Raw genomic sequence first — 26,210 nt, forward strand, 5'->3', positions numbered from 1 at the left:
TTTGTAGGCCTTTCTGCCTATACCACTTCTGCGCAGAGTGGTGAAGAAGATTTGGTCGGGCCAAAGTCATCCTTGTGGCTCCAGATTGAGCACGAAGATACTGGTATCCTGAGCTACTCCGCATGACGACCGATCCCCCGATCCGACTGCCTCTTCGGGAGGATCTTCTGTCGCAGCAGCAGGGGACGGTCCTCCACCCAAACCTGTCCAGCCTCCACCTCCATGCGTGGAGATTGAGCGGCGACAGCTGGCAGCTTTCGACCATCCTCCCGAAGTCTGTGATGTCATTCTGGCAGCCATGCGTCCCTCCACTAAAACGGTATACGCCTGCAGGTGGAACATATTTGTGGCATGGTGCACAGCAAAGGCTGTGGATCTCCTTTCTGCCCCTCTTTCAGAGGTCCTTCTGTTCCTTTTCTCTTTGGCCCAGCAGGGCTTTGCTCTGGGCACTATAAAAGGTTATCTTTCGGCCATCTCCCCCTTTCTACGACTTCCAGATCAGCCTTCTCTTTTTAAGTCCCAGGTTGTTAAATGCTTCCTCAAAGGCACCACACACGTTTCCTCCCGTGCCTTTCATAATGCCTCAATGGGAATTAAATCTTATCTTGACCTATCTGATGTGCTCTCCCTTTGAGCCCTTCATAACTCTCCCTTACGTCTTCTCACTCTCTAGACCGCTTTCCTGGTAGCTATTGCATATGCCACTAGAGTGAGTGAGCTTCAGGCTCTTTCTTCTAAACCTCCTTTTCTTTCTGTTCATCCGGACAAGGTGGTTTTAAGGACTCGTCCTTCTTTCTTGCGAAAGGTTGTCACGCCTTTCCACATCTGGCAGACCATCACCTTGCCCACCTTCTTTCCACCTCCGCATCCTTCAAAAGAGGAAGAGAGGCTCCACGGTCTTGACCCATAATGTGCGCTCTCGTTCTATCTGAAGCGCACACAACAGTTCAGGGCGGAGGACCAACTTTTTGTTGGGGTCGTGGGCACCAAAAAAGGTCCGGCCATGCACAAACGAACCATCTCTCGGTGGGTCGTTCTGTGCATCAAAGCATATTACTCGTTGGCTAAGAAGTCTCCTGTGGGGCTGCGTGCCCATTCTACCAGGGCAACAGCAGCCACTACTGCCTTGGGAAGCGGCGTTCCCTTGCAGGACATTTGTCGGGCAGCTACGTGGGCCTCGCTGCACACGTTTACAAAGCATTATTGCCTTGACAGTCCGGTCCAGAGAGACTGCTTCTTTGGCTGTTCTGTTCTCCGTGACTTTCTGGTGTAATCTTGTTTGCAGACCCTCCACCGGGGTTGGTATTGCTGGGGTATCTATTCTAAGGTAAGGAATCTATCACTAATGTGTCTCTTTCAGATGACATTAGTTAGTGATAGATTCCTTACCGCCCCACGCGTCCTCTCCGTTCTGCGAACTGATTTCTAGGGTTCAGGTCATCCCTTTCAGGGCCCTAGTTTCATGGCACCAGTGGTCAGTTTCTTGCATGGCTCTGCGTTCCTGGTACGGAAAGTTGTGCACAGAACGGACGTCCGTGCACATGGGTGGCGCCTAAAGTAGTCTCCGTGAAGTCATCTCAGCGCCTTCGCCAGCGACTGACGCGGAGCCGCACGACGCCACCTTCCGACGCGCAGGGGTACTGCTGACAAACTTTCCGGATCCAGTCTGACGCCTGGGGATATTCTAAGGTAAGGAATCTATCACGAACTAATGTCTCTTACAGATATATCGTTACACAAGTAGTAACTTGTGCGACTGGCCTATGTATGGGTCACAGAATCTGGAAAGCTACTTACATCATTCTTCTAGATTTACGCCAGAATATTTGTGTTTAGAACCTAGTAGCATCCGTCTTAAAACTATGTAGCAGATTAACATTTCCCATGGTGGTATTATGTTTTGTGTGCAATTAAAACTTAATTTATTATGAAGAAACGCACTGGGCTGGACAGTACCGTTTATCTGGTGTTCGACTGTTTGAGTACTGAGCCTCTGCCCCGTACTACCTGCCTGAAAAGCGCTTGATTGCTCATTTATCTTTGAGTCAAGTGCGGAAAGTGCGTAGTTTGCAGTGCCACAGTCGATCAGACCCCTGGTCATCTTTGTTAAAAATCCCCAACTCCGTCTTGTGATCCAGTGACTCCTGCCGCATGGCCCCGTAATGGGGTCAGACAAAATATCTTTCTTCATGATTTTCTTCCTCAGTATTTCGTATCCTTTCATGCCTTAATACACATTATCCAATTCATGAGCAATAGAAATCATATCCACGTTCCAGTAAATAGTAAAATATGACTAGGTTTCCTATATTATAGGTCTGTGATTATTGGGAACAAAACAAGGTATATGTCATTTGGATTTGTTGATCTATTTAAGAAAGCAGCCCAGTTTTATAAACAAAATAAATATATGTTCACGATAGAACCTATTCATCATGAAGTGGAGATGTTTGCATCATTGCAGATTGCTTGATTCAAGTGCTACTTCCTGTGCCAGTGGGTGATTTCTGATCCTTAAAGTTGTTTTATTACTTGTTGAAGTGCTGTGCCTTACTATGTGTAATCAGTTCATGTTTTCAATGGGCAGCACTTGGTATCTTTTTGAGATACTTTCTATTCTCTTTGGGCCGCATAATCATAAGGCTGGTTCCTTTTCTCATCCTGGTCGAACTGTGCATATTTCAAATGGGTAGCTGTTCTTTGTTGCGATTGTACCTTGTGTTTGTAATGTTAAGTTTTGGAAATTGTTTTGTTCACTAGGATGCCTGGATATTAACTCTTCTGTGAAAGGGGCCCGTTTTGTCAGGTTCTGCGATGCTTTCAACATTCCATTGATCACCTTTGTGGATGTTCCAGGATTTTTGCCAGGTAGGACAATATTTCCATTATATGCTAATTAATGTCTCATGCCACTTTAGTTGAGCTACAAAATCTATTGTTGTATTTTGATGGGCTTCGGGTTCTCTGGGTGCATTTTAATATATTCACAGCAAGGTATTTAGCTAATCAGAGGCAAGTGGCCTTTAAATGGGGAAAATGTGGATTGCTTTCATCATATGCCTGTGACTTTAAATCCTTACTACAGATTTAGTATTTAATCACAAAAGCTGTATTTTTTTGGTTTCTTGTTTTACCCAATCTACAGGAACTGAGGGGTCTGATGTACAAAGTGGGTGCAAACCCTGAATTTCAGGGTTTGCGACCGCTAATTCACTTTTTCATGATCTAACTCTATTTTGTGATTCAGAAATCTTTTTCCAAATTGCGAAATGGGTTTAAAAACCCATTCCAAATCATAATTTGGAAAGGGTGTTTTAAGGGTATTCCTTTCAAATTGTGAGTTATGTACCAATGGTGTGCGACTGTAGTCCTGGTTACAACTCATTACGATTATCTACTCCCACACTGGTGGCAACTGATTCGCAGCGAAGAAGATGTCCACTGTGTACCACTTCCCCTTTGAGAATCAGTGTGGCAGCTTCAGGGAGGGTGTAGGGTGCAAGCCCTTTAATGAATACGGGCTACTTAAAAAAAGAAAATACAAAAATAAAAAAAAAATGCGTGGTGGTCTGCTATCCCTCGCAGGCCATTATTCCTGTGAATGTAGCCAATTGCAGGAGGTTACAAATGGTGATCTGCCTAGTGAACATTAATTAGTCTGCAACACACCTGCGATTCAGTATTTTTGAACTGACCCATTTTTACCTAGGTCGGTTCGAAAAATCAGATTGCATTTGCGAAAAAGTTGGTGTGCAGTTTGCGGCCTCTCTTTGCTACTGTAATCTTTGTTCATCAGGACTTGAGTGTCATAACTGTCTGCAAGTATGAGATCCTTTCTCTGAATTCTTAGTTGTTCTCTGTTGACCAAAAGGTGCAGAATGTGGTAGCTTCGTCAAAATATACACATACGTTGATGTACGCACTTGAGTTTAGATTTCACTTTCTTATGGGTAGTAGGGCACCTGAATTATATAGTCTTTCTCTAAGAATGTCTCTAATGGCTTAGCTTTATTTCCCTTTTTACTCCAGCACAATTTGGTAATTGTATAGTACAACATAGTAATAACATTTCCCCCCCAAACCAAGTAAATGTATTACTGTATTAATGGCAACTTTTGTGTTATTTTGTGAAGCCTGTGCATATCTTTAGGGTACCCACCAACAACATTGCAAAGATCAGAAATGTTGTTGCATTAAATGCTGCAACTTCACTGAGCAAGATAAGTCATGGATCAGTTTTCAGCATATAGAGAACATATGTTAGCCAGCTCCATCATGTGGCTAGGTTTAGCATCATTCAAGGATGCTTCTTGTGGAAAACAATTGTGATGGGGCATCTTGTCACCTTTATAACCCTCACTCTGAGAAAGTATATGTACCATCTTCACTGGCTTTGCAAGCCTTACACACACTGTTTTTCTCAATAATCAGACATTGACTAGCACCCTGTTGGGCCAACTTAAAGTATAATCATGGCAGTATCAAGCCAATGCCCTCTCCCACTAAACCTTGGCACCACTAGATCAGCTGCTAATCTTGATAATATCTGCAATCCCATGCACCATTCCATTCACGTGTAGGTCTGGCTCAACGAGAAAACGTGTTGAGAATGAAAGATACAAAGGGAGTGGGTTTTGAATCGGCCATCATGAGGGATTGGGTGCTTTTGGCTAGCCAGATTCAGCCGTTTTGCGAGAGAGGCAGTGGCATCTTGGATGAGGTCACAGGATTATCTCCCTCCCACTGTCTGGCTAATGACAGTTAGGCGTATTATTCAGTTTCCTAGGAAGCACTTTTCATTGCAGTGACTTGTTCTTGACATCTGAGAGGGACTCTTTAGTGAATGCATAAGCCATTTTGATAACAAGATTTGTCCACTTGAATCTTGATAAGCAAACGCTTACTTGAAGCATGATCTTGATGTATTTAAATGCATTATCTTACTCGTTAGTGATTTTCGCGTGCAAAAAAGCATCAAACACATAAGACGGATAATGTTGTTGAAAACAGCCCTGGCAAGTATCCTAGTGCCCTTACATACTTGGCTTGATCTTAATTGAAGTGTTTCTTTTTTATCTTACATATTTTGCTCTTAATGTTGAGATCTGCCATTCATAGAATGGTTCGGTCACCCACTTTGCTTGACCTTGAAAGATTCTGGGGAATGAATGCCAAAAAGACCCCCTGCTGTTGCTCCTCAGCTCGGCCTGAGGCTAAAGAGACAAGACCAGGAAAGGCACTGTATGTTAAAAGTAGCATCCTTCCTGGACTGGTGCCCCCTTCCTTAGATCAGTAGTAGAACGTATGTAGAATGAAACCCGTGTCCTTTGAGTCTATTGTTAAGTCTGCTTTGGAGCCCACTTCAATGTCTTCCCTGCCTCATGTAATAATAAACTTTCATAATTAAAATTCATGCATATATACATACAGAGGAGTGCTTTTGGTGAGCCCTCTACATCCATTATGCTATTAGGCGTCATTCACAATTTGCATAGGCCTACCACAGCATACAGTTTGGGGCATTAACTTTGGCTAATGAGGAGTGGAAAGGGTGATGCATTAACAGAGGACTAAAGATTATTGCTGATGGATAGAAATGGCTGTGCCTCATCATTAGAAAAGGAGATCGTTTGTATGAGATCAGAGTAGGTGGGGTTGGAGAGAATCATCAACGTGTTTTTCTTTTTTTATAACAATAGTTCAGGACTTTGGAGTCTTATGTATATTGTACAGTTGAGTTTGCGCTCATACTGTCTTTCATTATTAATTTTTCTTTTTCTCTCTTGTTGGTCCACAATCCCCTCAATCAGGCAACAGAGCAGAATGCCCGGTCAGTAATGTCTGAAACAGTGAAATGCCTAATATTTGCCTGATTTTCTTTCTCATTTGTAATGTGTGCCACTGAAATTGGCATTCATTCTACATTTCAGCTGTCACTGGTTCATTTTATTATTCTTTGCCTAACTCCTTCAATGTGGCTCTTTCCCGCTGCTTCTTGAATCCAGGACTAGCTGTTTTTTTGCCTATCATAAGGATCTCATTTTTTTTTTCGTTTTTATCTTTCTGCCAATTGTTCATTCTATTTCTTATGCCACAACTGACAATTCTACCTAGGTTTTCTCCAGGTTTGGGTGTGCTTAGTCTGTACTTCCCTGATGTTTAGTTTAGCAGTACCTTCTGATGGATTCTTCTAAATGCTGATTCCTCACCGTAAAGAACTCCCCAGGGACCAGACTGGATACCTCAAACTTTTCCATAGCAGTTGTCTAGCATTTTGTGAGGTGGTATTATGTGGCTCTATGCTGACTCCACACCTCCCTAAAAATGACGGAAAAGCATATATGCCCTACATCTGGGTGCTGACATTGGTTCCTTGCATTCCATGCCTTCTGATGCAGACCCGGAGCTCGACTCCCAACTTTTTTGGTTTTCCAGTGACTTAGAAAATTGTTTCACCACTGTGCTAGTAAACAATGTTCCCTGCCAAAACAGGTTTCAAGCTATATTGCGACGGCATGAAGCAGATCTCTGCCGCAGACCTGCATGAAGAATTTCTTTGGTGTCCAGGCTTGGGAAATGCACCCGGAGGCAATTTAAGGTCAGGAGGCAAAGCTGAAAATGCAGAACAAACCATGGCCTTTGAGTAGGACCCACTCACCCTCCAAGTCTCTATTGCGGACTGGGCTCTGGTCCCTAGGCTGTTCCTGCAACCGCTCAACTTCACACTTGATGTTCTCCGGTAAGACATGGTCCAAGTGCAAGCATAAGAAAGCAGAGCAGAGCAGAGCAAGACTCAACCGCATCCAGCCACTTTCCAAAGAAAGGATATGAGGGCGTCGCTGTCAGTAGTCCTCCTTGGTGGTCATCTCACAGATTCCTCAGCTGGTCCTGATGTTCCTTGACTTCCTGAGCCATCATCAGCCTGCAGCAAAACAAGGCTTTCAACGAGGCCATGTTGCAAATTCTCGATGTGCTTTCGACTCCCTCTGGCATGCTTTCGAGCCCCATGGAACTACGGGGGAGCCTGCAGTCTGGTTACCACTGCCAACTCCATTCTGGAGCGGCCTGCACCTTTAGGACCTTATTACCGGTCCTGTACTAATGCAAGTACATACTTCTGCTCTGGCCTCAAAACCTACCCTGGTCCTCGTACACTGACGCTGGTGACAAGACCATAGGTGCTGGAGGATGACCCAGTGTCAATGCCAGACCCTGAAATGACTTTGGTGCTAACCTGACTGATTTTGCGCTACTACAAAGCACAAACGATCATCATGCAACTTGACTATAACCCACTTTTCACCCACCAGCAAATACTCCACTATCTCTTTGGTTCTGATTGTATACCAGAACTAGAGAGACCCCAAGATGCTGATGATTAGGATGTGTTGGTTGTTGATTAGTTTGCACCTGCCAGGAACCCCTTTGTGGAATCCAGGCAGGCTAAAAAAGAAACATTTGGCTGTAAATGTAAGCATACTATGAAAGGCAACTTTGTAAATAGCTGTTTGTTTGGCTGTTCCTGAAAGGGTATTGTTTTGACTTATATTGGGTGCTCTCTTGTGTCTGGAGAAAGCTATACCTCTCGGAAGAGCTCTAATGAGAGCGAAACACGTCAGGAGTTGCGATATGCATTCCAGGTTGGCATGGATGGTATTTTACTAATCCAAAGCTGTAATATTGTGCCTGGTGTGGTCAAAGGCTTTTGTGATTTTACAGCTCTGCATGGATAGCACTTAGCTAATCCTATGCTTAAAGATTTTGCTGTATAAATGGCAAAGGGATTTGTCCCTTTCTAGCTCGGCGTGGATGGCACTGTGCTAAACCCATGCTTAAAAACTTTGCTAGAAAAACAGACATTTGAGGTGAGCAGATTCAGAGTGCCGCTGGTGTTGAAGGGTGCTCTATATAGGAGCTGCTCGCCACCTAAATTTGGGAACTACTCTGAGTTCTTTGCTTGCTATTTTGCATATATATATATATATATATATATATATATATATATATATATATATATATATATATATATATAAAATATAGTGTGTGTACGCTTTCAAATGCATACAACAGATGTCCGTGGCATGTGCTATGTAGTGCCAATAGCACTAACAGATTCAAACTATTGACAAAAGTATCATTGCTAAAGCAAGGAATCTACAGCTAAGTACCTGCAGCTGGCTGAAGCTCAGCCTCTGTGTGAACCTGTCGAGGAATTTAAGGGTCTTATGTTTGTGCAATGGATTTGGTAAAAGTGGTTGAAAGTTGCGCACCGACTTACCGAAGGCGTTGTTTTTTTGTAACCAACATATGTTCAAACATTAGAGAGTTGTAGTTTGACCTACCTCATTAATATGCATGTTGGGGTTAGAAGACCACCATGTCTTTGATTGCTTTTAAATAAATAATTTTTGTTTTTTAAACAGCCTGTTTTCCTTAAAGTAAAGTAGGTTGTGTTTACATAAACAAAAGGAAAAGCTTTCAAAACATTTATAAAATATATATATATGTTTTTACATTGACAAAGGGAAAGGTTCCTAAGGGACCCCTTTCTGTTTGCGAGTGGGTTACCAATTATGTTGAGGTATTAGTAACCCATTAAGGATTTACAACCGCGATTGCTGTCGCAAACCATTGATAATTGATACATACTATAGGAAATAGCAAGTTAGAAGGGACTCCATAAACATGTCCCTTTCAATTTGCGAGTCTGTTTGTATTCGCAAACCTATTTTGCGTTTTTGTAACGAGTTACCGAACCGTAATTTGCTTTTTTAACTTATTCAAAAGCTATTTTGAGAATCCGAGCCATTGTGACCACAAAATAACTTAGACCCAATGTCTTTCAAATATTGGACCAATTTGTAGGTTTCGGATAGACTTCTTTTTTTCCCTGTGTATAGTGCACTTTTCTATAAAAAACAAAAAAGAACCATCTGAATCTCCGAGATTATCTTAAAAGTACATGAAATAGTTTGTCAAATAACTGAAATGTCACCTCCAGAGTGGGCCCCGTTTCTGCAGTGTACATTTTGTGTTGGGAAATGATACATGACCTCATGGCACGGCATACTTCAGTCATTACCACAACCAGTGTTGATAAAGAAAGTGCAGGAGGATCTCTTGAAATGCAATTTGTTAGGTGCCACCTGCAGCCAGCGAGCATACACTGCCGCTTGGTGAAGATCTATTGTGTCTTTAAAAAAAACTAAAAAGCAGCTTTTAGTCCGCACATTACATCCCATTCATTATCACTCTTCCTTGCTGACTTCTATTTTGCAGCGCGTGTGAGACCTCACTTCTTGCTTCACTTCCTTTTGTTTGTATGGAGCATGGACCAAAAACAGATTGATTTATCTTTAATTAGAGTCTGTCCGCTACCCGACCTGTGCTTGAGGTACTATCTCTTCTTTTTTTTGGTGCATTTTTATACGGCCCGAAGTCCACCTGAAGGTATTGGAGCACTTAACATGAGAACCAGTTACATTACACAAGTTCATATAATTTATTATTTTTAGGCTGGGGAAATGAAGTGATTTGCCCAGAATCACAGGATGTTGATCTGACGCCGAGACTCAAACATGGTTCCCCAGTTCTGAAGTCCGCAACTCTGGCCATAGTGCCACATCCTTCTTACCCCTCCAACCCACTCCTTCTCCATTTTGAGTCTTAGTATTAGTTGCGTCAGGTAATGGAACAAGCACTGGCAAAGCCAATGGGTCCCACCTACGCAAGACCCATTGAGTTTGTCAATGTTGTTTAGCCAGATTGTACAGAACACCAAATGGAGCTATTTGGCTTTGCCAGTGTTCTTTTGGCATGCTATACTACTGTGTGGCTGCTGTGCAGCATGGTTGAAAGTGTAAAAAAAATAAAAGCGGCCAACGTTGACCGCATATTGCACTTTTTTTAACACTTATAGCCATGCTGCACAAGAACTGTGCTGATGTACAACATGGCTAAAACATTGCCAAAACCAGTAGATCTTGAGTAGGCGAGGCCTATTGGCTGTGCCAATGTTTATTTTTCCTAGTAGAATAGAAGATCCATACATACAGCAATACCAGCTCTAGGTTCTTGGAATTGGCAATACTCTTGCAAAAGATGAGCTGTTGGGTGCAGTTTTATCAAAACCGATTTATTTTAAGGAATTTTGTCTTAAAGTATTTGAATACAGTAAATAAATGGAAATACATGCATGTCTTGGATGGAAGAGCCGTGTGAGTGGTCATTTGAGAGGAAAAAATATATATTGGGAAAAAAAGCCAGACTAGGCCTGGGATGTAAAAGGAAGAGCCCAGTGGATAGGAAGATTGAGAAGAAAGACAACCAATGGTAAGCAGTGGGCTGTCCCAAAGCCCATTGTAAGTGTTAGTTTTGAATACAAAAGGCCTCTGATTGCAGACAGCTAAAAGCTGTCTTTAAGCAAGAGGTAAAATGAGTAGAAGGGTGGGATTAGGGGTCGAATTTTGAAGGAGTGAAGATGGGCAATGTGAGGAAGACCGAGAAAGGAGTAGGGCTTCGTTTTTAAGAATGGGGAATGGGGAATTGTAAAGTGAATATGACTGGGTGATTGAAAGTGACCTTTATAAAAGCTGGTTGTGGGAGTTGAGCGAGGTCAGAGAAAAGATTAAAGATTTGGAATAGAGAAATAGTGGTACTTCAAAACACAAGATATGCAGGTCGAGGCATTCTACCTCAGTTCGGCAGTGACCAACTGTTCAGTGTAACAAAGAAAATGATCAGTGATTTTGAAGGGTTTAAGAATTCTGTCATTACAGTGCATATTTAAAAAAAACAAGATTTGAGTGCTCTCGTACTATGTAAAGCATACCATGTTTAACCATTTGGTGTTTTTGACCCATGCCAGAATGAGGCAAAAATTAGAGGCATATCTTAGTTCTGCATTGACACTTGTCTACAACACCATTGTTTGCATAAATCAAATTCCACTACTTCAAAGAGTACGGCGCAATCTCTTTAAATGAGATCAAAATAAATACAATAAAAAATAGCTTATAACTTACGTATGGGTAATCGTTATCATCCAAACCCTATTACCCTTTACCGAAGCACTGACTGATGCCCTTCTAGGAACTTGGTCCAAGCCTAACACAGGGGCTCTTGTGAACAGGACAACTGCATGCCGCCATCGCTGTGCCCCGGGTGATTCTAGTTTCTTCAGACAGCACCCCACCCCCGAGAGCTTGGTAGTCCAAGCCTCGACTTCCCTTGGCGCGTTCCTTGCCCAAACAGGGATTCCAAGAGTCTTAACACATTTTGGAAGATGTTTTCTTAGGCCAGCCAAGCATTGCGGTCAGTGAACACTGCATGCCTTTTGAGACATTTCTCCTACACCATATGGAAAGGGTTGCACAAGTGCTGTCACCGGTCCCATAGGAGACCCAGGCCACCCTCTCCCAAGCAGTGAAAGATGGGTGAGATGCAGCAAAGTTCACCATTTGACGTGGTCTGGATACAACTGACCGCTGGGTAGAGCGATTTCGACAACGGTGACCTTACCTGCACCACGCCTGGCTGAGAGCATCTGTTTTTTCAGGGGATGTTCAGGCCAACCGTTTGGACATGCCCTTTGATGAGAGTTGTCTCTTTGGAGAGAAGGCAGACACTGCGCAGGAGCACCATCGGGATTCAAGCAAGCCGGGCCGACGAAGGCTGTGATGCCAGAAACCGGTCCCCGGAAGCTTGTTTCCTTCCCAGTATAAGAATTGGCTTGGTAGTTTGGTTTGTCCTGTTCCCATCATGCACTGGGACAGGAACAGACTAATTTGCATATAGCCAGGTTCTGAGCTGGGATGGTGCATTGAGCTAAAAAACGGTGATGGATTAAAACCATGATCTCTTGACTTGGTAAGAGTATTCTGCATAATTCAGAAACTCTGTCCATCACCACCCCCTTTTCCAAAATCGCTTTTATCCACACTATATGTGGGAGGGTATGCTCAGACGTGAGTCCCTTGCTCATTGCACCATCGGGATTCAAGCAAGCCGGGCTGACGAAGGCTGTGATGCCAGAAACCGGTCCCCGGAAGCTTGTTTCCTTCCCAGTATAAGAATTGGCTTGGTAGTTTGGTTTGTCCTGTTCCCATCATGCACTGGGACAGGAACAGACTAATTTGCATATAGCCAGGTTCTGAGCTGGGATGGTGCATTGAGCTAAAAAAACGGTGATGGATTAAAACCATGATCTCTTGACTTGGTAAGAGTATTCTGCATCATTCAGAAACTCTGTCCATCACCACCCCCTTTTCCAAAATCACTGCGCAGGAGCACTTCAGGGGCTCGTGGGCTATGGGCAAGTATTTGGGCCTCTAAGAGACACCTCTCGCTCCAAACTACCTTTCTTGACGATGGAAGGGGCTTTCAACCGTGCCAGTATTGCCCATCCACTGTCATGTGCAAGCTTCCCAAGTTGTGCGAGGACGTGGACTCCATAAATTCCGATCACTTGGGAATGGTAGCCAGAAGTCATCCACCACCAACTTCTCTGTAGCAGCCTCAAAGCCTACCTAGTTTGGTTCTGCAAGACCATGGGTGCCTCGTTGGAGGGAGAATCCAACATCTTCTCCTCCACTGGCAGTCCATAACATCTGACAAATGGGTCTTGTAGGTCATTCGGAGGAGTTACTCTCTTCCTTCTTCCTTCCCAAACTTTCCCTCCCCCTTTACCGCCATCTCAAGAACGACTGGCGGAAGATCTTCTTATCTTGCTTCGGGAGGAAGTTGCAGCTCTCCTGGCCAAGGGCGCTATAGAAAGGGTGCCAATATCAGAAGTAGGCAGTGGTGGTTATTCCCTTTACTTACTTAAAAAAAATATCTTTTTATAGCAAAAGTAACAAAATTAGGTGGTCATCACATACAGGGAATACAATTGTTACATAGTCATCATCAGAGAAACACATCAAACACAGGTCTGTCTTGCACAGTATATGTCTGAAAGGTGCCAAATTCAGCTACGAGTCACATTGTAATCAGCTCATCAACGGGGGTTGTTCGAGGGGGTTCACATAAATTGCCACGGAATTCATTCCAGTTGGACCACACCGCCAACCACTTCCGGGGACAGCCCCGGGCCACATATACTGTTTTCTCTTGGATCATACACGAGTCCATGTCCTTCTTCCATGACTTGAGCGTAGGAGGTGTTTCTGCCCCCCGCAACCTTGCTATGTTCCTTTTTGCAATGGCCTATCCCAACGTTACCCATGTCCTGCCCCTTGATGGCAGGTCTGTGGGCTCCCAGATGTTCAGAAGGCATCTCTTAACCTCCGGACGCAGCTCCACCCCCCACACCTCACACATACAGGCAATCACTAGTTTCCAATATTTCTGCAGCACAGGACATTCCCACAAAATATGGAAGAAAGTGCCGACCTCCCCGCACCCTCTCCGGCAGAGTCCATCTTTGCTTCGGCCCATAAGCATCAACCTCGTGCCAGATACATATACCCGGTGAAGGATTTTCAGTTGAATCAGTGTGAGTTTGGCTGATATTGCAATTTCTTTGGGGGATGCAAGCGCCTCTCTCCACTCCTCATCATCAATTTCTAGTCCGTCTGCCTCCCATTTCCACCTAAGTGCTAGTAATGGATCAGGAGTGTGGTTAATGAGTTTTTTGTATGTAAGGAAGATAGCCCGCTCCGGAAGGTGGCCGTCCAGCAGCCTGTCCTCCAGAGGGGAGGACTCTGGGAGTTGGGTCCCCGGAGGAATATTGGCCTGAAGGGAGTGCCTGACCTGCATGTAGCGAAAGTGCTCAGTTGGGGCCAGATCATGGGTACGCTGAAGCGATGCGAAGGAGACAACCCCGTCCGGGACCCACAGGTCTTTAATTTGAGAAATCCCAATCAGATCCCAATTGCGGAGACCTTTCGTGCGACTCAGTGTGCCCAGCGTTTCCGAGGCCCACAGCGGAGTAGCCATTGTTAGTTTACCAGCCCATCCCAGTTTTCGTTGAACGACGTGCCACAGCTATACCGAAAGCTTCGTAGGTCCCTTGAGCCGGTACCTGCCTGGCCTGGAATAAAGTGCGGCCTCGAAGTTACCTCACGGGAGGATCCATCTGTCCATCCCATAACCTGGATCATTCCCAGTGTAGTAAGTACCTTGGTTAATGGCCGAGAGATGTGCCGCCCAGTAGTACTTCCTGATGTCCGGGAGCGCTATCCCCCCATCAAGCCATCCCAATGTAAGTTTCTGTAAGGATATGCGGGGCATCCCAGTCCAAAGGAGGTCTCTCTGTGTGGCCTCGATGGCGGAAAAGTATCTCTGCTGAACTAAGTCCGGATAGTTTTGCAGGGCATAGAGCAACCTTGGCAGCACCATCATTTTGAAAAGTGCCACGCGGCATAGTAAGGACAGTGGGAGTTATTTCCAGGTGGCAGTGTCTCTCTTTAGTCAATGCAAAGGTGGCAGGAGGTTCTTCTCCTACCGGATAGCCCTATCTTTGGAAATGAATATTCCCAGGTACGTGAACCCATCCTCAGCCAACCTAATTGGGCAGGTGCTCGGGATTAGAGGGGGGCCCCATGTAGAACGTACAGGAGTGACTTTCCCCAATTAATGCTGTAGCCTAAACTTTCCCCAAAGCTGGTAAAAATCTCCAATGCCACTGTGAGGGACCCACTAGGTTTTGTGAAATAGAGAAGGATGTCATCCGCATATAGCGAAATCCTGTCATCCCATCCGTCAGCCCATCTGAGTCCCTGTAGGAAGGTGTCTTGTCGTATCCAAGCAGCCAATGGTTTCAGAGACAGGGCAAAAAGCAGAGGAGAGAGGGGGCATCCCTGTCTCGTTCCCATTCCTAACGTGAAGACCTCTGAGATTTTGTTGTTGACTACCACCTGGACCAGAGGGTCGGTATAGAGAAGGTGCACCCAGCTAATAAAGGTCGGTCCAAATCCCAGTTTCCCGAGCACTGCCTTCATGTAGGGCCACTCCAGCGTGTCGAACGCCATTGCTGCATCCAACGACACCACAACTGCATCTTCTTTGATCGCATCCCAGCACCCCATGAAGGCGGCGCAAGTTAAGCGCCGTGTTGCAATGGGGCATAAATCCCGGCTGGTCCGGGTGTACCAGTGTGTTGAGGACCGGCTTGAGTCTGTTAACGAGCACTTTTGCCAGGAGTTTCGGCTCGGCATTTAACAGCGATATTGGCCTGTAAGCGGTGCACATCTCCTTCGCTTTCCCTTCCTTCGGGGTGGCCACGATAGTGGCTATCCGCGGGTCCCTTGGTAGTATGCCCTGCTCCCTACTTTCTTCAAACATGCGTTTCAAGTGCAGGCTGAGGCTGTCGGCTTGAGCTTGTAGAGCTTGATCGGAAGGCCATTCGGCCCTAGGGCTTTTCCCGGACGAAGGTCACAGATGGCTTTGACCAGTTCCTCAGTAGTGAGTGATGCCTCCAGAGTATCCTGTTCTTCATCTGAGAGGGTGGGCAGCTTAAAGTCGGCCAGTAAGGCAGTGGAGTCCTCTTCCGACCCTCTGGTATAGACCTTTTTAAAGTGCTCCGAGAATTCCCTAACTATCTCCCGGGGTTCTGTGAGGACCTCCCCCGATTCGACCCTCAACTCGGCCACCACTTTCTGCGCCTGCTGCTTTTTGCCTAACCAGGCTATAAATTTGCCCGCTTTGTCCCCTTGGTCGTATAGTCTGCCCTCCCTGTCTCTTGCTAGGGTCTTAGCCGCGTCTGTGGCCAAGGTTTTATATTCTGCCGCTTTAATTTACATTTGGTGGATAGTGTCTGGGTCCTCATCCCTATGTGTGCTACCCTATAGGGCAAGAAGATCGCTTTCTAGAGTTACCATCTGTGCTTCCCGTTCTTTGCGGCGTCCAGCGATTGCCGAGAGGGCTTCTCCCCTCAGTACTGTCTTGAAAGCCTTCCACAGTACTACTGACGACTCCACGGTCCCTACGTTCTCCCCAAAGTAGTTGTCTATTGAAAGGGTAAAGTTTCTTTTTCGTCTCCTGGCTGCGGAGGTACCAGGCGTTAATCGGTGCCACACACCCCTCCCTACGGTCCCTGATGGTGATGTGGGCCCACAGTGGGGACTGATACGAGATGTCCCTTGCCATGTGAGTGACTTCACGCAGGGTAGTGTCCTGATGCATCGGTATTAGGAGATAATCTATGCGTGAGAAAGTGCGGTGCGGACCTGAAAAGAAGGTGTATTGTTTCTGTGTCGGGTGTCGGAGGCGCCAATGATCGAGAAGTCCAAACGCCTCAAGGAGATTAGGAAGCCACATGTGCCCCGTCGCTATGTCCCTCGCCGGATGTCTGTCTAATTCGCCCGAAACCACAGCGTTGAAGTCCCCTTCCATTAGAAGCCGCCCCTCTGGGAGGGAAAGGAGCAATTTCCCAAGGTCATGATAAGACTGGGTTTGGAGGCCCGGTGGAATGTATATCGTTACCAAGTTGAGCCTACATCCCTCCCACTTCCCTGAGATGGCAGCAAAACGCTCCAATGGATCCGTGTCCTTATGATCAATGACAAATGGAAAGCTACAGCGCAAGAGGATCCCCACCCCCGGGACCCGGATGCAAAGCCAGCGTGGAGCACTATCCCCCATCTATTTAGCGCGTGACATGTGTTACCCAGCAGATGGGTCTCCTGAAGGAGAACCGCATCAGGGAGGTGACGCTTGACAAACTGTAACACAATACTTCTCTTGTTTGTCTCCCAGCCGTTGACATTCCAGCTAAGTACCTTAAGACTTTTATCCCACTTCATAGCCATCAGCACAGTAAAATGCTTCCACATTTCTGCGATTCCTGTTTCTCTGTCTCAAACCACTGCATACCCCGATGTGACCACTTCAAACTCCCCCCCCAGCCCCAACCAAACCCACTCCCCCCTGGAACTAGAGACCCCCCCCCCTCCCTGCTCCGTAGGCTCCAAACTACCCACATCCCCAATTAGCAGAGCGCCTTTCTCCCAACCCAACCCAGGAGTGGGGAAACCTCCCCCCTCCCGAAAAACCTACTTAAAGGGGAAAATGCGCCGGCACCAGCTCCAACCGCTGCGCACCCCTCCCCCAACATAACGTAATGCCCCGTTAAACATGCGTACACTCCTCAGAACAGAGCAATGTCCCCCAAGGTTCAGTCCCCACTTTCAAAGTGTTGCTCGGGCTCCATTCAGATTGTCGCCAGCCGCCAGGCCATAGTGGGGAGAGAAAATGTTCATAGTCTCTTCCTGGCTCGGCCCCGCTTCCTATATCATAGTTAGGCAACCGCTCCCCGCATATCAAAGTACCCAAGAGGATAAAAGCCCCCCAGCATCATAAATAAAGAGTATACATTACATTACAGTCCCAAGGGGTCCGTGTCGGATAATGCGTCCGCCATCAGTGACCTGGAACGTCCCGGAGAGTACCCCATTTGGGGCTAGCTGATCTTGACCGCCAGGACCATTGACTTGTTCTATCCACATCCGATCTGTCGTCCATGGACCCAGGCGAGGCGGCCCGCGCTTCTCTCCATTCGCCACCCACCCCTCTGTTCGATGGTCTCGTTGACTCCCTAACCAGCCAGTCTTGAACCTCTGATGGTGCCGCAAAGAAAATAGCTTTGCCCCCTGCGATAACTTTGAGTTTGGCAGGAAAAAACATCATGTTTTCATTCCTTTGGCACGTAGCACCGCCTTCACTCCATCAAAGGATCGCCTTTCACTTTGTACCTGGAGCGTGAAGTCCGGAAAGAATCTGATTGTGGCGTTCTCATAGTACAGGTCGCCCTTCTGTCTAGCAGCCTGGAGAATAGCGTCTCTATCTCTATAGTTCAGGATTTTTGCAATGATTGTCCTGGGTGGTGCTCGAGGTTTGGGCTTAGGAATGGGCGCCCGATGTGCACGCTCAATGGTAAAAATGTTAGAGAGGCGTTTAGGCTTCAGGTGATTAAGGATCAAATATTCAAGGAAAAGGTCCTTACTAGGCCCCTCCGTATCCTCCGGCACACCCACCACCCGAATGTTGTTCCGGCGTGCCCTCCCTTCTTGATCCTCCAGCTTTAGGGCCACTTGACGGTGTTGATGCACTAGTTCGTTCACACATTGTTCTAGCTTCTTCGAGGAGGCCTGGAGTACCCGTATGTCAGTCTCGTTGGCCTTGGCAGAGGTTTTGCCGAGATCTGAGCGGAGTAGATTGACCTCGTTGGACATTTTGTCGATTTCCCCACTGGGACTGCATATTTATCAAGTTTGTTGGTTTGCGCAGCAGCCGTGCCCTTCGGCTTCATAATGGCGGCCTACGCTCCCACTAGCAGACCCCGCTTGCCTCGTTTAACCCCGGTGAAGCGCCAGTCAGGAGATAATTTTGAGGCCTCTCACTGCCACTGATAGCCGCCACTCACAGCACTCCCTCAGTCTCACCGTTCAGCAGCTTCGCTCCATTCCGTCCTCCTTGACCATCCATCAGGCCCCCACACCTACTCTAAGGCGTGTGTTGCACTCCTAAAGACCACTGTAATATAGATTATTCACCCAGGGCGCGGCGAGGCACCCGTGCACGTTGTACCTGAACAGTCTGTAGGCCCCACTCCAGTGACGTCACCTCAGCCGCTAAATGGAGAGCACTTACTGGCAATGTGTTGCCCGTCCCGCAGTAGTCTCCGTCGTCGCCCTCCAGCATTCAGGCCTAGGGCTCCAGGCGTCTGTGTGCTCCACGCGTCCCCTTGGGAGGGGGGGGGATTACTCCCTCTTTCTGCAGGCGGCAGTCCCAGGGCGCCCACTTTGGATGATCGTAGAGGCTCTTGCGGGGCCGGGCCTGCTTCCGCATCTGCAGTCTCTCCTCTGGGCACCCCAGGGGCAGCAAACACTGTCCTGTGCCCCTCCCGCCCGGATCAAAGGATGATCGGCCAAGTCTCTCACCGCCGCGGTCACTGCGGCACAACTCACTGCTGCCGCAGGCGCTCACAATGGCAGGAGGTGGATTTTCCAATCTTTCTGTCCGCGGGGTCCCATCACCGCTACAGGTTACGTCGGCACCGCCTCAGGCCTGCGGGTGCTGGTCTCCGTCGTCTTCTCCACCTCCTGGCTCTGCGAGGTCAGAAGGAGCCCCACCTCTGAGCAAGGCTCCCGCACCCCGCCTCTCGCACAGGCCTCGAAGCCGGGTCCCTGCGTGAATCACGGGACGGACTCCTGGTTCACCGCTTCCAATTGGCAGTCGGGCCGCAGAGGCCGTTGCCGCTGCCCAGCGTCTGGGTCAGATGGGAGCCCCCAAATCTATATTTCTAGTGCCGCTGGGTCAGGTTAGGTTTTCCAATTCTAGGGGGTGCACCGCATGTCGGATTTTGGGCGGATTTAGAGGGGTTTAGGGCTCGGCTCCGGCGGAGCTCTCGGTTTAGGCGCCCATCTTCGCTGGCGCCTGGCTACGCCCCCTTCCCGCTACTTTCTAATAACCAGAAAGAACAAGAGTCTTCGTCCTAGTCTAGACCTCCGAACCGTCAATCTCTTCCTCAAAAAGGAGAAATTCAAGATGTTCACCTTTTGCTCAGGTCTTGTCTGCCCTAGGCCAAGGAGACTGGCTGGTAGCGTTGGACTTTCAGAATGTATATTTTCACATCCTCATCTTGCCTGCTCAAGGGAGTTACCTGCAGTTGAAGGTAGGCCACAAGCACTTTCAGTTCACCATGCTTCCCTTTGACCTTACCAGCTCCCCTTGGGTGTTCACCAAGGTGATGGCGGTGGTAGAAGCTCTTCTGTGCAGTTTAAGGGTTTCAGTCTTTCCCTCCCTCGACGACTGACTAATGAAGGCAGCCTCGCCCCAGACAGTCACCTCCCATCTCCAGACTATGGCGGACCTCCTGCATTCTCTGGGATTCACTATGAATGTGCCGAAATTAGACCGGACTCCTTCTCAGACGCTCCCCTTCATTGGAGTTGTGTAGTTTCGGGTTATCCTCCCGAGCATTGAGGATATTCAGGTTCTGATATTCAGGTTAGGATTCCGATGTTTAAGCCTCTATCCTGGATTTCGATAAGAATGACTGAGGCTGCTGGGCCTCATGGCCTCCTGCATCCTTTAGGTAAATCATGTCTGATGGTATATTGGGGCTCTTCAGTTGAACCTGAAGTTCCATTTGGCGCAGCATCAGGGAAATCTCTATGATCTGGTCCAGATCTTGGATTGAACTGCATAGGACTTGCAGTGGTGGCTAACAAACCGTGATTGGCGGATCACAAATTATGTCTCTGCTATGAGGTGGTGCAAGGTCTCTTTTAGTAATGGGGAGACTCTTGGTTAGATCTGTTTGCCTCCGAAGAGGACGCGCAATGTCAGCAGTTCTGCACATTGGAGTTTCCAAGGTGCCTATCGCTCTGCAACGCTTTTTGTCGCAAGTGGAGCTCGGGCCTCCTACACACCTTTCCGCCTATACCACTTCTGCCCAGAGTTCTCAAAAAGATCAGGAACAACTGGCCCAAGTCATGGTTGTGGCTCCGGACTGGGAATGGAGAGATTGGTATCCGAACTTCTGAAAATGAGCATGGATCCTCCAATCAGGCTGCCCCTTTCGGAGGATCTTCTGTCGCAACAGCAGGGGAGGGTCCTCCACCCGAACCTGTCAACTCTCCCCCTCCTTGCATGGAGATTGAGAAACAACAGTTGATAGTTTTTGACCTTCCTCCCAAAGTTTACCAAGTAATCTTGGCGGTCAGGCAGCCTTCCGCCAAAGTGTGTATGCCTGCCATTGGCAAAAATGTGTAAAATATTGTACAGAAAAGTCTGTTGGCCCTCTTTCTGCCTCTTTCTGATATCCTTCTCTTCGTTCTTACCCTTGCCCAGCAGGGCTCTGTTCTGGGCACTCTTAAGGGTTATATCTCTGCTCTGTCCGCTTTCCTCCGGCTGCCTGACCAATCCTCTTAATTTAAGTCCCCTATTGTAAATAGGTTCCTGAAAGGGCTTGCACATGTGCTTCCCCCTTCACAATGCCTCAATGAAATCTGAACTTGGTTCTCACTTAACTCGTGTGCTCCCTTTGAGCCGCTTCACAAGTGTTCCTACTGGCTACTTCCTATCAGGACAGCCTTTCTAGTGGCAATAACATCTGCCAGGAGGGGGAGTGAGTTGCAGGCTTCATCATCCAAGCCTCCCTATCTTATGGTATTCCTGGATAAGGTGGTGCTTCACACCCAGGCTTTTTTTCCTGCCTAAAGTTGTGGCCCCATCCCTTTTAGGATAATCTGTCACCCTGCCCACCTTTTATGCTCCTCCCCATCTCTCTAAAGGTGAGGAACGAGTGGATGACGAACTCTTCGTGGGCTATGTAGAAGCTAAAAAAGGTTGGGCAGTTCAGAAACAAACCATTTTGATCTGGGACGTTCTCTGTATCAAGATCTTCTACGCCCTGCTTTAAAAGCAGCCTCCTGAGGGCTTGCATGACCATTCCACCAGAGGAACAACTGTGACCACAGCTTTGGCTTGTGGTGTTCTAGTCTTGGACATCTGCCAGGCAGCACCGTGAGCATCCCTGCACACATTTGCCAAGCACTACTGCGTGGACAGTCTGGTCCACAGGGATGGGCATTTCGCCCGCTCAATCCTGCAGGACTTCTTAGTTTAGTCAATTTGTACGCAGCCCACCACCTGATGCTATGGCTTAGCTATCTACTCAAAGGTAAGGAATCTGCTTCTAGAAGTCTCTACCAGATGAACAAGTTACTTGCACATTATCTGGCAGAGAAAATATCTAGTTGCAGATTCCTTACTGACCCACCCATGCCGCTCCGCTCTGCGGACACATTTATAGGGCTAGGGTGGCTCCCTTTTCAGGCCCCTAGTTTGAACGCATACTAGTCAGTTAACTTCATGGCTCTGTGCTTCTAGCGTGAAAAGTTGTGAAATGTAACTGGAGTCCTGCTCCTGGGTGGTGTCTATATAGGTGACTACAACACCACATCTGGCACTGACGACGCGTGGAACTGTACGGAGCCAACTAACGGCACGCAGGAATACTGCTCACGCAAAAGTGTGCAGATCCAGTATGATGCCTGAGAAAATAAGTAGGGAATCTGCAGCTAGATATTGTCTCTACCAGATAATGTATTACCGAAGGTTAATAACTTGTTCGCCTAGACAGGGAAGAGGTGCCCCACACGCTACCCTCATAGTAGTGGGGAAGCTAATTATCTTGCCAGAAGCGGATTGCCACCAGTGCGTTGGTAGCAGCATGCTATTTTTATAGTGAGTAATCAAGTAATCTGGCCAGGGGCATGTGTCATGGGAGTAGGACCTACTGGCTAACTCATAGAAAGTTCTGCTTCTGTTTGCTCAGCTCAACAATTGGCCTACATCAGGATAGATGTGGGGAGAGAGTGTGTGTATGTTCGAATGCATCACTATGGCAAGTACATGACCCAGTGTGTTGTACAGTACAGGGAGGCAGCCCATGCATGTTTGAGTGCAACACAATAGCATGTACTTCATCCTGTGTGCTGTGCTATACAGAGGTTGTGCAGGCATGTTTATGTGCATCTCGCTGGTGCTTACGTGATCCGGTGAGTGTAACGGTAAATGAAGGCAGCGCATGAGTGTTTATAGGCATCGCAGTGGTATGCAGGTGGGCCCGGGTGTGGTACAGTAAGTAAAGGGCTACACGTGTTTTTGCTTGAAGCGCTAAGGATGCATGTGTGCGTGAGTGGTAAAGTGGATGAAGGCCAGAGCATCCCTTATTAGGAACACTAGGGCTTGCTGGAGGACCATGTGGAGGTGAAGGAGCCCCCATACAGATTTGGGGATTGCTGCATTCTGAAAGCTGGGTGAGAGACTCACTAGAGGAATGAGGAGCCAGGCTCTTCAGTACTCTTTAAAATGTCTCCTTGATTTCGAAAGAGGTCACATGTCAAAGCAACCTGGAAACATTTCAGGAAGGAGATAGGTTCATAATATAATCAGAAAGATTAGGGTTGGGGCTACTGTAATCTTTTGACGCACATATCACTGAGGTTGACGTCCAGGTGTGATCATCTAGTTACTCCCTTGGCCTACGTTTGGGGTTATCCAATTTTGATACACTACTGCTGTGATGGACTGTAATTAGGAGGAATAGACACTTCAAATTAGGCAACCCCCAAAACGTGAACTTCAAAGAAAGAGACATTAGTCACATTTTTGTGTGGAAACAGATTTAAAAAATGTGAGTTATAGCCTCTCAAATTAGCAAACTGAAGGCACATCAGCATAGAGAAGCGCAGCACGATTTCGGTTTGTTGTGACCAGGACTTGGGACTGAGGGTCTGCCAGTCTCCCATGTGGGTGAGGGGCATCACCCAGGTGAATTAAGAACAATCGTCTGGAGCACCAGCTTCTGTCTGACCCAAGACCAGGGGAGCCTGTGGCGGGAAGGAGATCACCTGGAGGGCGCAAGGTCCAGTAACTAGGATGTTAAGCACACGTAAATAGGGAATGACCACAATCCTTAGAAGGGAAAGTGGAACTCGAGCGCTGACCCAGGTAACGCTAGTGTGCTGCATTATTGTTTCTGGTGTGCTGAATTGTACTCGGTTACTAGATAAACTCTTTTTTTTTCTCCATAAAAGTAAGTGTTTGACAGGACAATCAATTAGTGGAGTTGCTGGATGGTTTCTAAGTTGAGCTTCTATTCTCCCTGCCTCCTCCCTGAGATGCCTTGAACTTAATCTGCGCTACTAAGAGTCAGGGGCTGAGGGGATACTTGCCCAGTTGCTCAGAGCCCATAGTAATGTAGGCTCCAGGACATCAGAGATGAAAGGCCTCAACCACCACAGTTTGGTCCAGTAACGCCAGCCTGACCCGTGGTCCTTTGAAAGGGGTTCTGACTTGCAGGTCAGACTTTTCCAACCCATGTCATGTTCCATTAATCTTCTAAACAGCTGTAGTAGGACTTGCAGCCCAAGCATCGTCATCTAATTGAAACTAAACTGACCTTTTGAAACCTGTGCTTATTTCAACAGTAAAATGGCACCAGGGCTGGAATGCTGGCCACAGCTAGAGTGGGCACCCTCCAGTAAATCTCTGTTCATCACTCTTAAATGTCCAGGCTCTGTGGACAGGATCACTCGATATTCCTAATGACACACTCAAATTAGGATGACCTTTGTCTTGGAGTCCTGTAGATTCCAAGCCCTGAGCCACAGTTTTCCAGTTTACTTTAGGTTTCTGATGGAAAGTTTATGGTGGCTGCTGAAGCACTGAGAGCAGGCGATCCTCGTGCTTAGACTCTGGCTCGGTTGAAGTTATTTGTGTGAATGAGTTTCATTAACTATCTCCTCAGTGCTACAGTTTCCATATTCGGCCTCGAGAATCGGGTCAACCAAAGTACGCAGGAGGACTTTGAGTGAGATGAAGAGACCATTTCTGCGTACTGGCCTTTACTATGCCTAAGGGTCTGGAAAAAAGTGATTGGGTGATTTCCTGATTACATAGCCTCTTTTGTCTCTCTTGATGTAAAAGATCTTTGCTAGACCCTCTTCCCTTTCTTTGTTGCACTGCTGGCCTGTTGTTTAGCCTAGATGCCCACTTCTTCTGATAATATTCCCTCTTGAGGGAATGCCTCACTCGACCTGATGAGAAAATTGAATATTCTTGTACTGATTTCTTTAAGTGATCTGCAATTAAAGCTACAACAGAGGAAGGAGACCACAGGGGGACTAGATGTTGTCTCGAACCTTATGTCTAAAGCCACAGCCTGTGTGGAGAAGTGTTCCCGTCCCTGCTCATTTTTCACTGGTGTCAGTGCTGGTCCTGCTGCCAGCGCCTTTACCACTCGATGTCTCCCACTAACAAATCCACTTCCTCTCCAGCTCAGATAGTGCCTTTGTTGCCCTTCTTTCACTCTTACTCGTGAGCATGCTGTAACTCCTCTGTGGTGCTGCCTTACTTCTGCCCTAATCTGGGGGAACCACCCGTGGTGTCTTTACTAGCTCCATTATCAGTCTCCTATCCCTCGGACAGTGGTGAAAAACACTTTTAGGTGGGCGCCTTTAATTATAAGAATGCGAGGGAATGTTAAGGGTTGATTCCTCCTAGTCACGGTTACTTTGTAGTTGGGTGCCACTCATAAGCCCCCATTTTCAAGCATATTTGGTTCCCACTGATGTTTCAGTAGTCATGAGAATGGATCTGGTGCCGGGAGCTAAAAAAAAGCCATCTACAGCCCTAGCTGGATATGCCCCCTCTCTAAATGTGTTAATTTTTTATATTAAGGTTTCCATTCTTTGAAACACTGACTTTGGCATTACTTTTTGCCCTCTGTTGTTTTAAATTGTAAAATATTGCGCTTTTCAACTTTATCCTCGGTTTATCTTTTCTGTTGACTCTCTTTTTTAAAATTCTTCTTTATTCGCTATGTTAATTTATTTCTGCATTTTTGTGATTTGTTTCGGTTATATATAATTATTTGGATTGTTATACAGTATAGAATAAATTAATTACAATTAAATAAAAAAATATTTCAAATAACGTTGTAAAAAGTAGAAATGATGAGATCAGTTAATACTGTTAACTGTGCCAAAAAGAAATATTTGCTTGTGCGTATTCTGTACAGCATTATGATGTAAAGACGTGTAAGAGAAGGTAAGAGTTGGAGGAATAAAGTTGTATACAGAAAAATATGAGTGAGCAATAGAGCTCCACGAATGATGTAAACATAGACTTATGCTCATGTTCCTGATTCTTGTTTCTATATGATATATTCTCATATTAAAAGCTTATTTCAATAGCTTATTTTTTGAATTCTGGAAACCTTCCAAATGTTCAAGATTATATTTGAGCAAATATTAAGCTCTAACAATCGGTAATGGTGCTCCTATCTGTAGCTAAAGCACCGCAGCACAAAACATTTTGCTTTTTTTAATGGGAGCATTTTTACTAGCTGATTGGCCTCTGTGATGATGCAAATTCTGCCTTTGAAGCCATCCCAAAAATATATTATGTCGCACTTTAGGAACTTGTGATGTGTGTAGCGCCCTGCTGCCACTGGTGTGGTCTTCTGATCCTGTGGCCTAATTTGAAGGATTGCAGATCTCAGGTTGCATGTTTGATTGGAAGGTGTATTATTTGTAGTGAGTCCTACTGTGCAGAATTGAGTGTTTTAGCTAACAAACACACTCCTACCTTGTTAAGGTGAATATGGTCCATCTATGAGGCAGCAGTAGAATCAATAAAAAAAAGATTATGCATGTTTCTGCATCCAAAGTACAAGGAAACACATCATTTTAGTA

General features: G+C 46.5%; 1 protein-coding gene across 2 annotated transcripts in view; it reads left to right on the forward strand.

The window, feature by feature from the left end:
- Nucleotides 1–26,210, forward strand: part of PCCB (propionyl-CoA carboxylase subunit beta) — a 418,796-nt gene that overhangs the window by 311,278 nt on the left and 81,308 nt on the right. For both annotated transcript variants that reach the window (XM_078665880.1, XM_078665881.1), the window contains exon 11: nt 2,761–2,868. In XM_078665880.1, coding sequence (XP_078522006.1) covers nt 2,761–2,868 — 108 coding nt within the window. The remainder of the gene's footprint in view (nt 1–2,760; nt 2,869–26,210) is intronic.

Source organism: Lissotriton helveticus, chromosome 11 (genome assembly GCF_964261635.1).
Source record: "Lissotriton helveticus chromosome 11, aLisHel1.1, whole genome shotgun sequence".
NCBI classification, from domain to species: domain Eukaryota; kingdom Metazoa; phylum Chordata; class Amphibia; order Caudata; family Salamandridae; genus Lissotriton; species Lissotriton helveticus.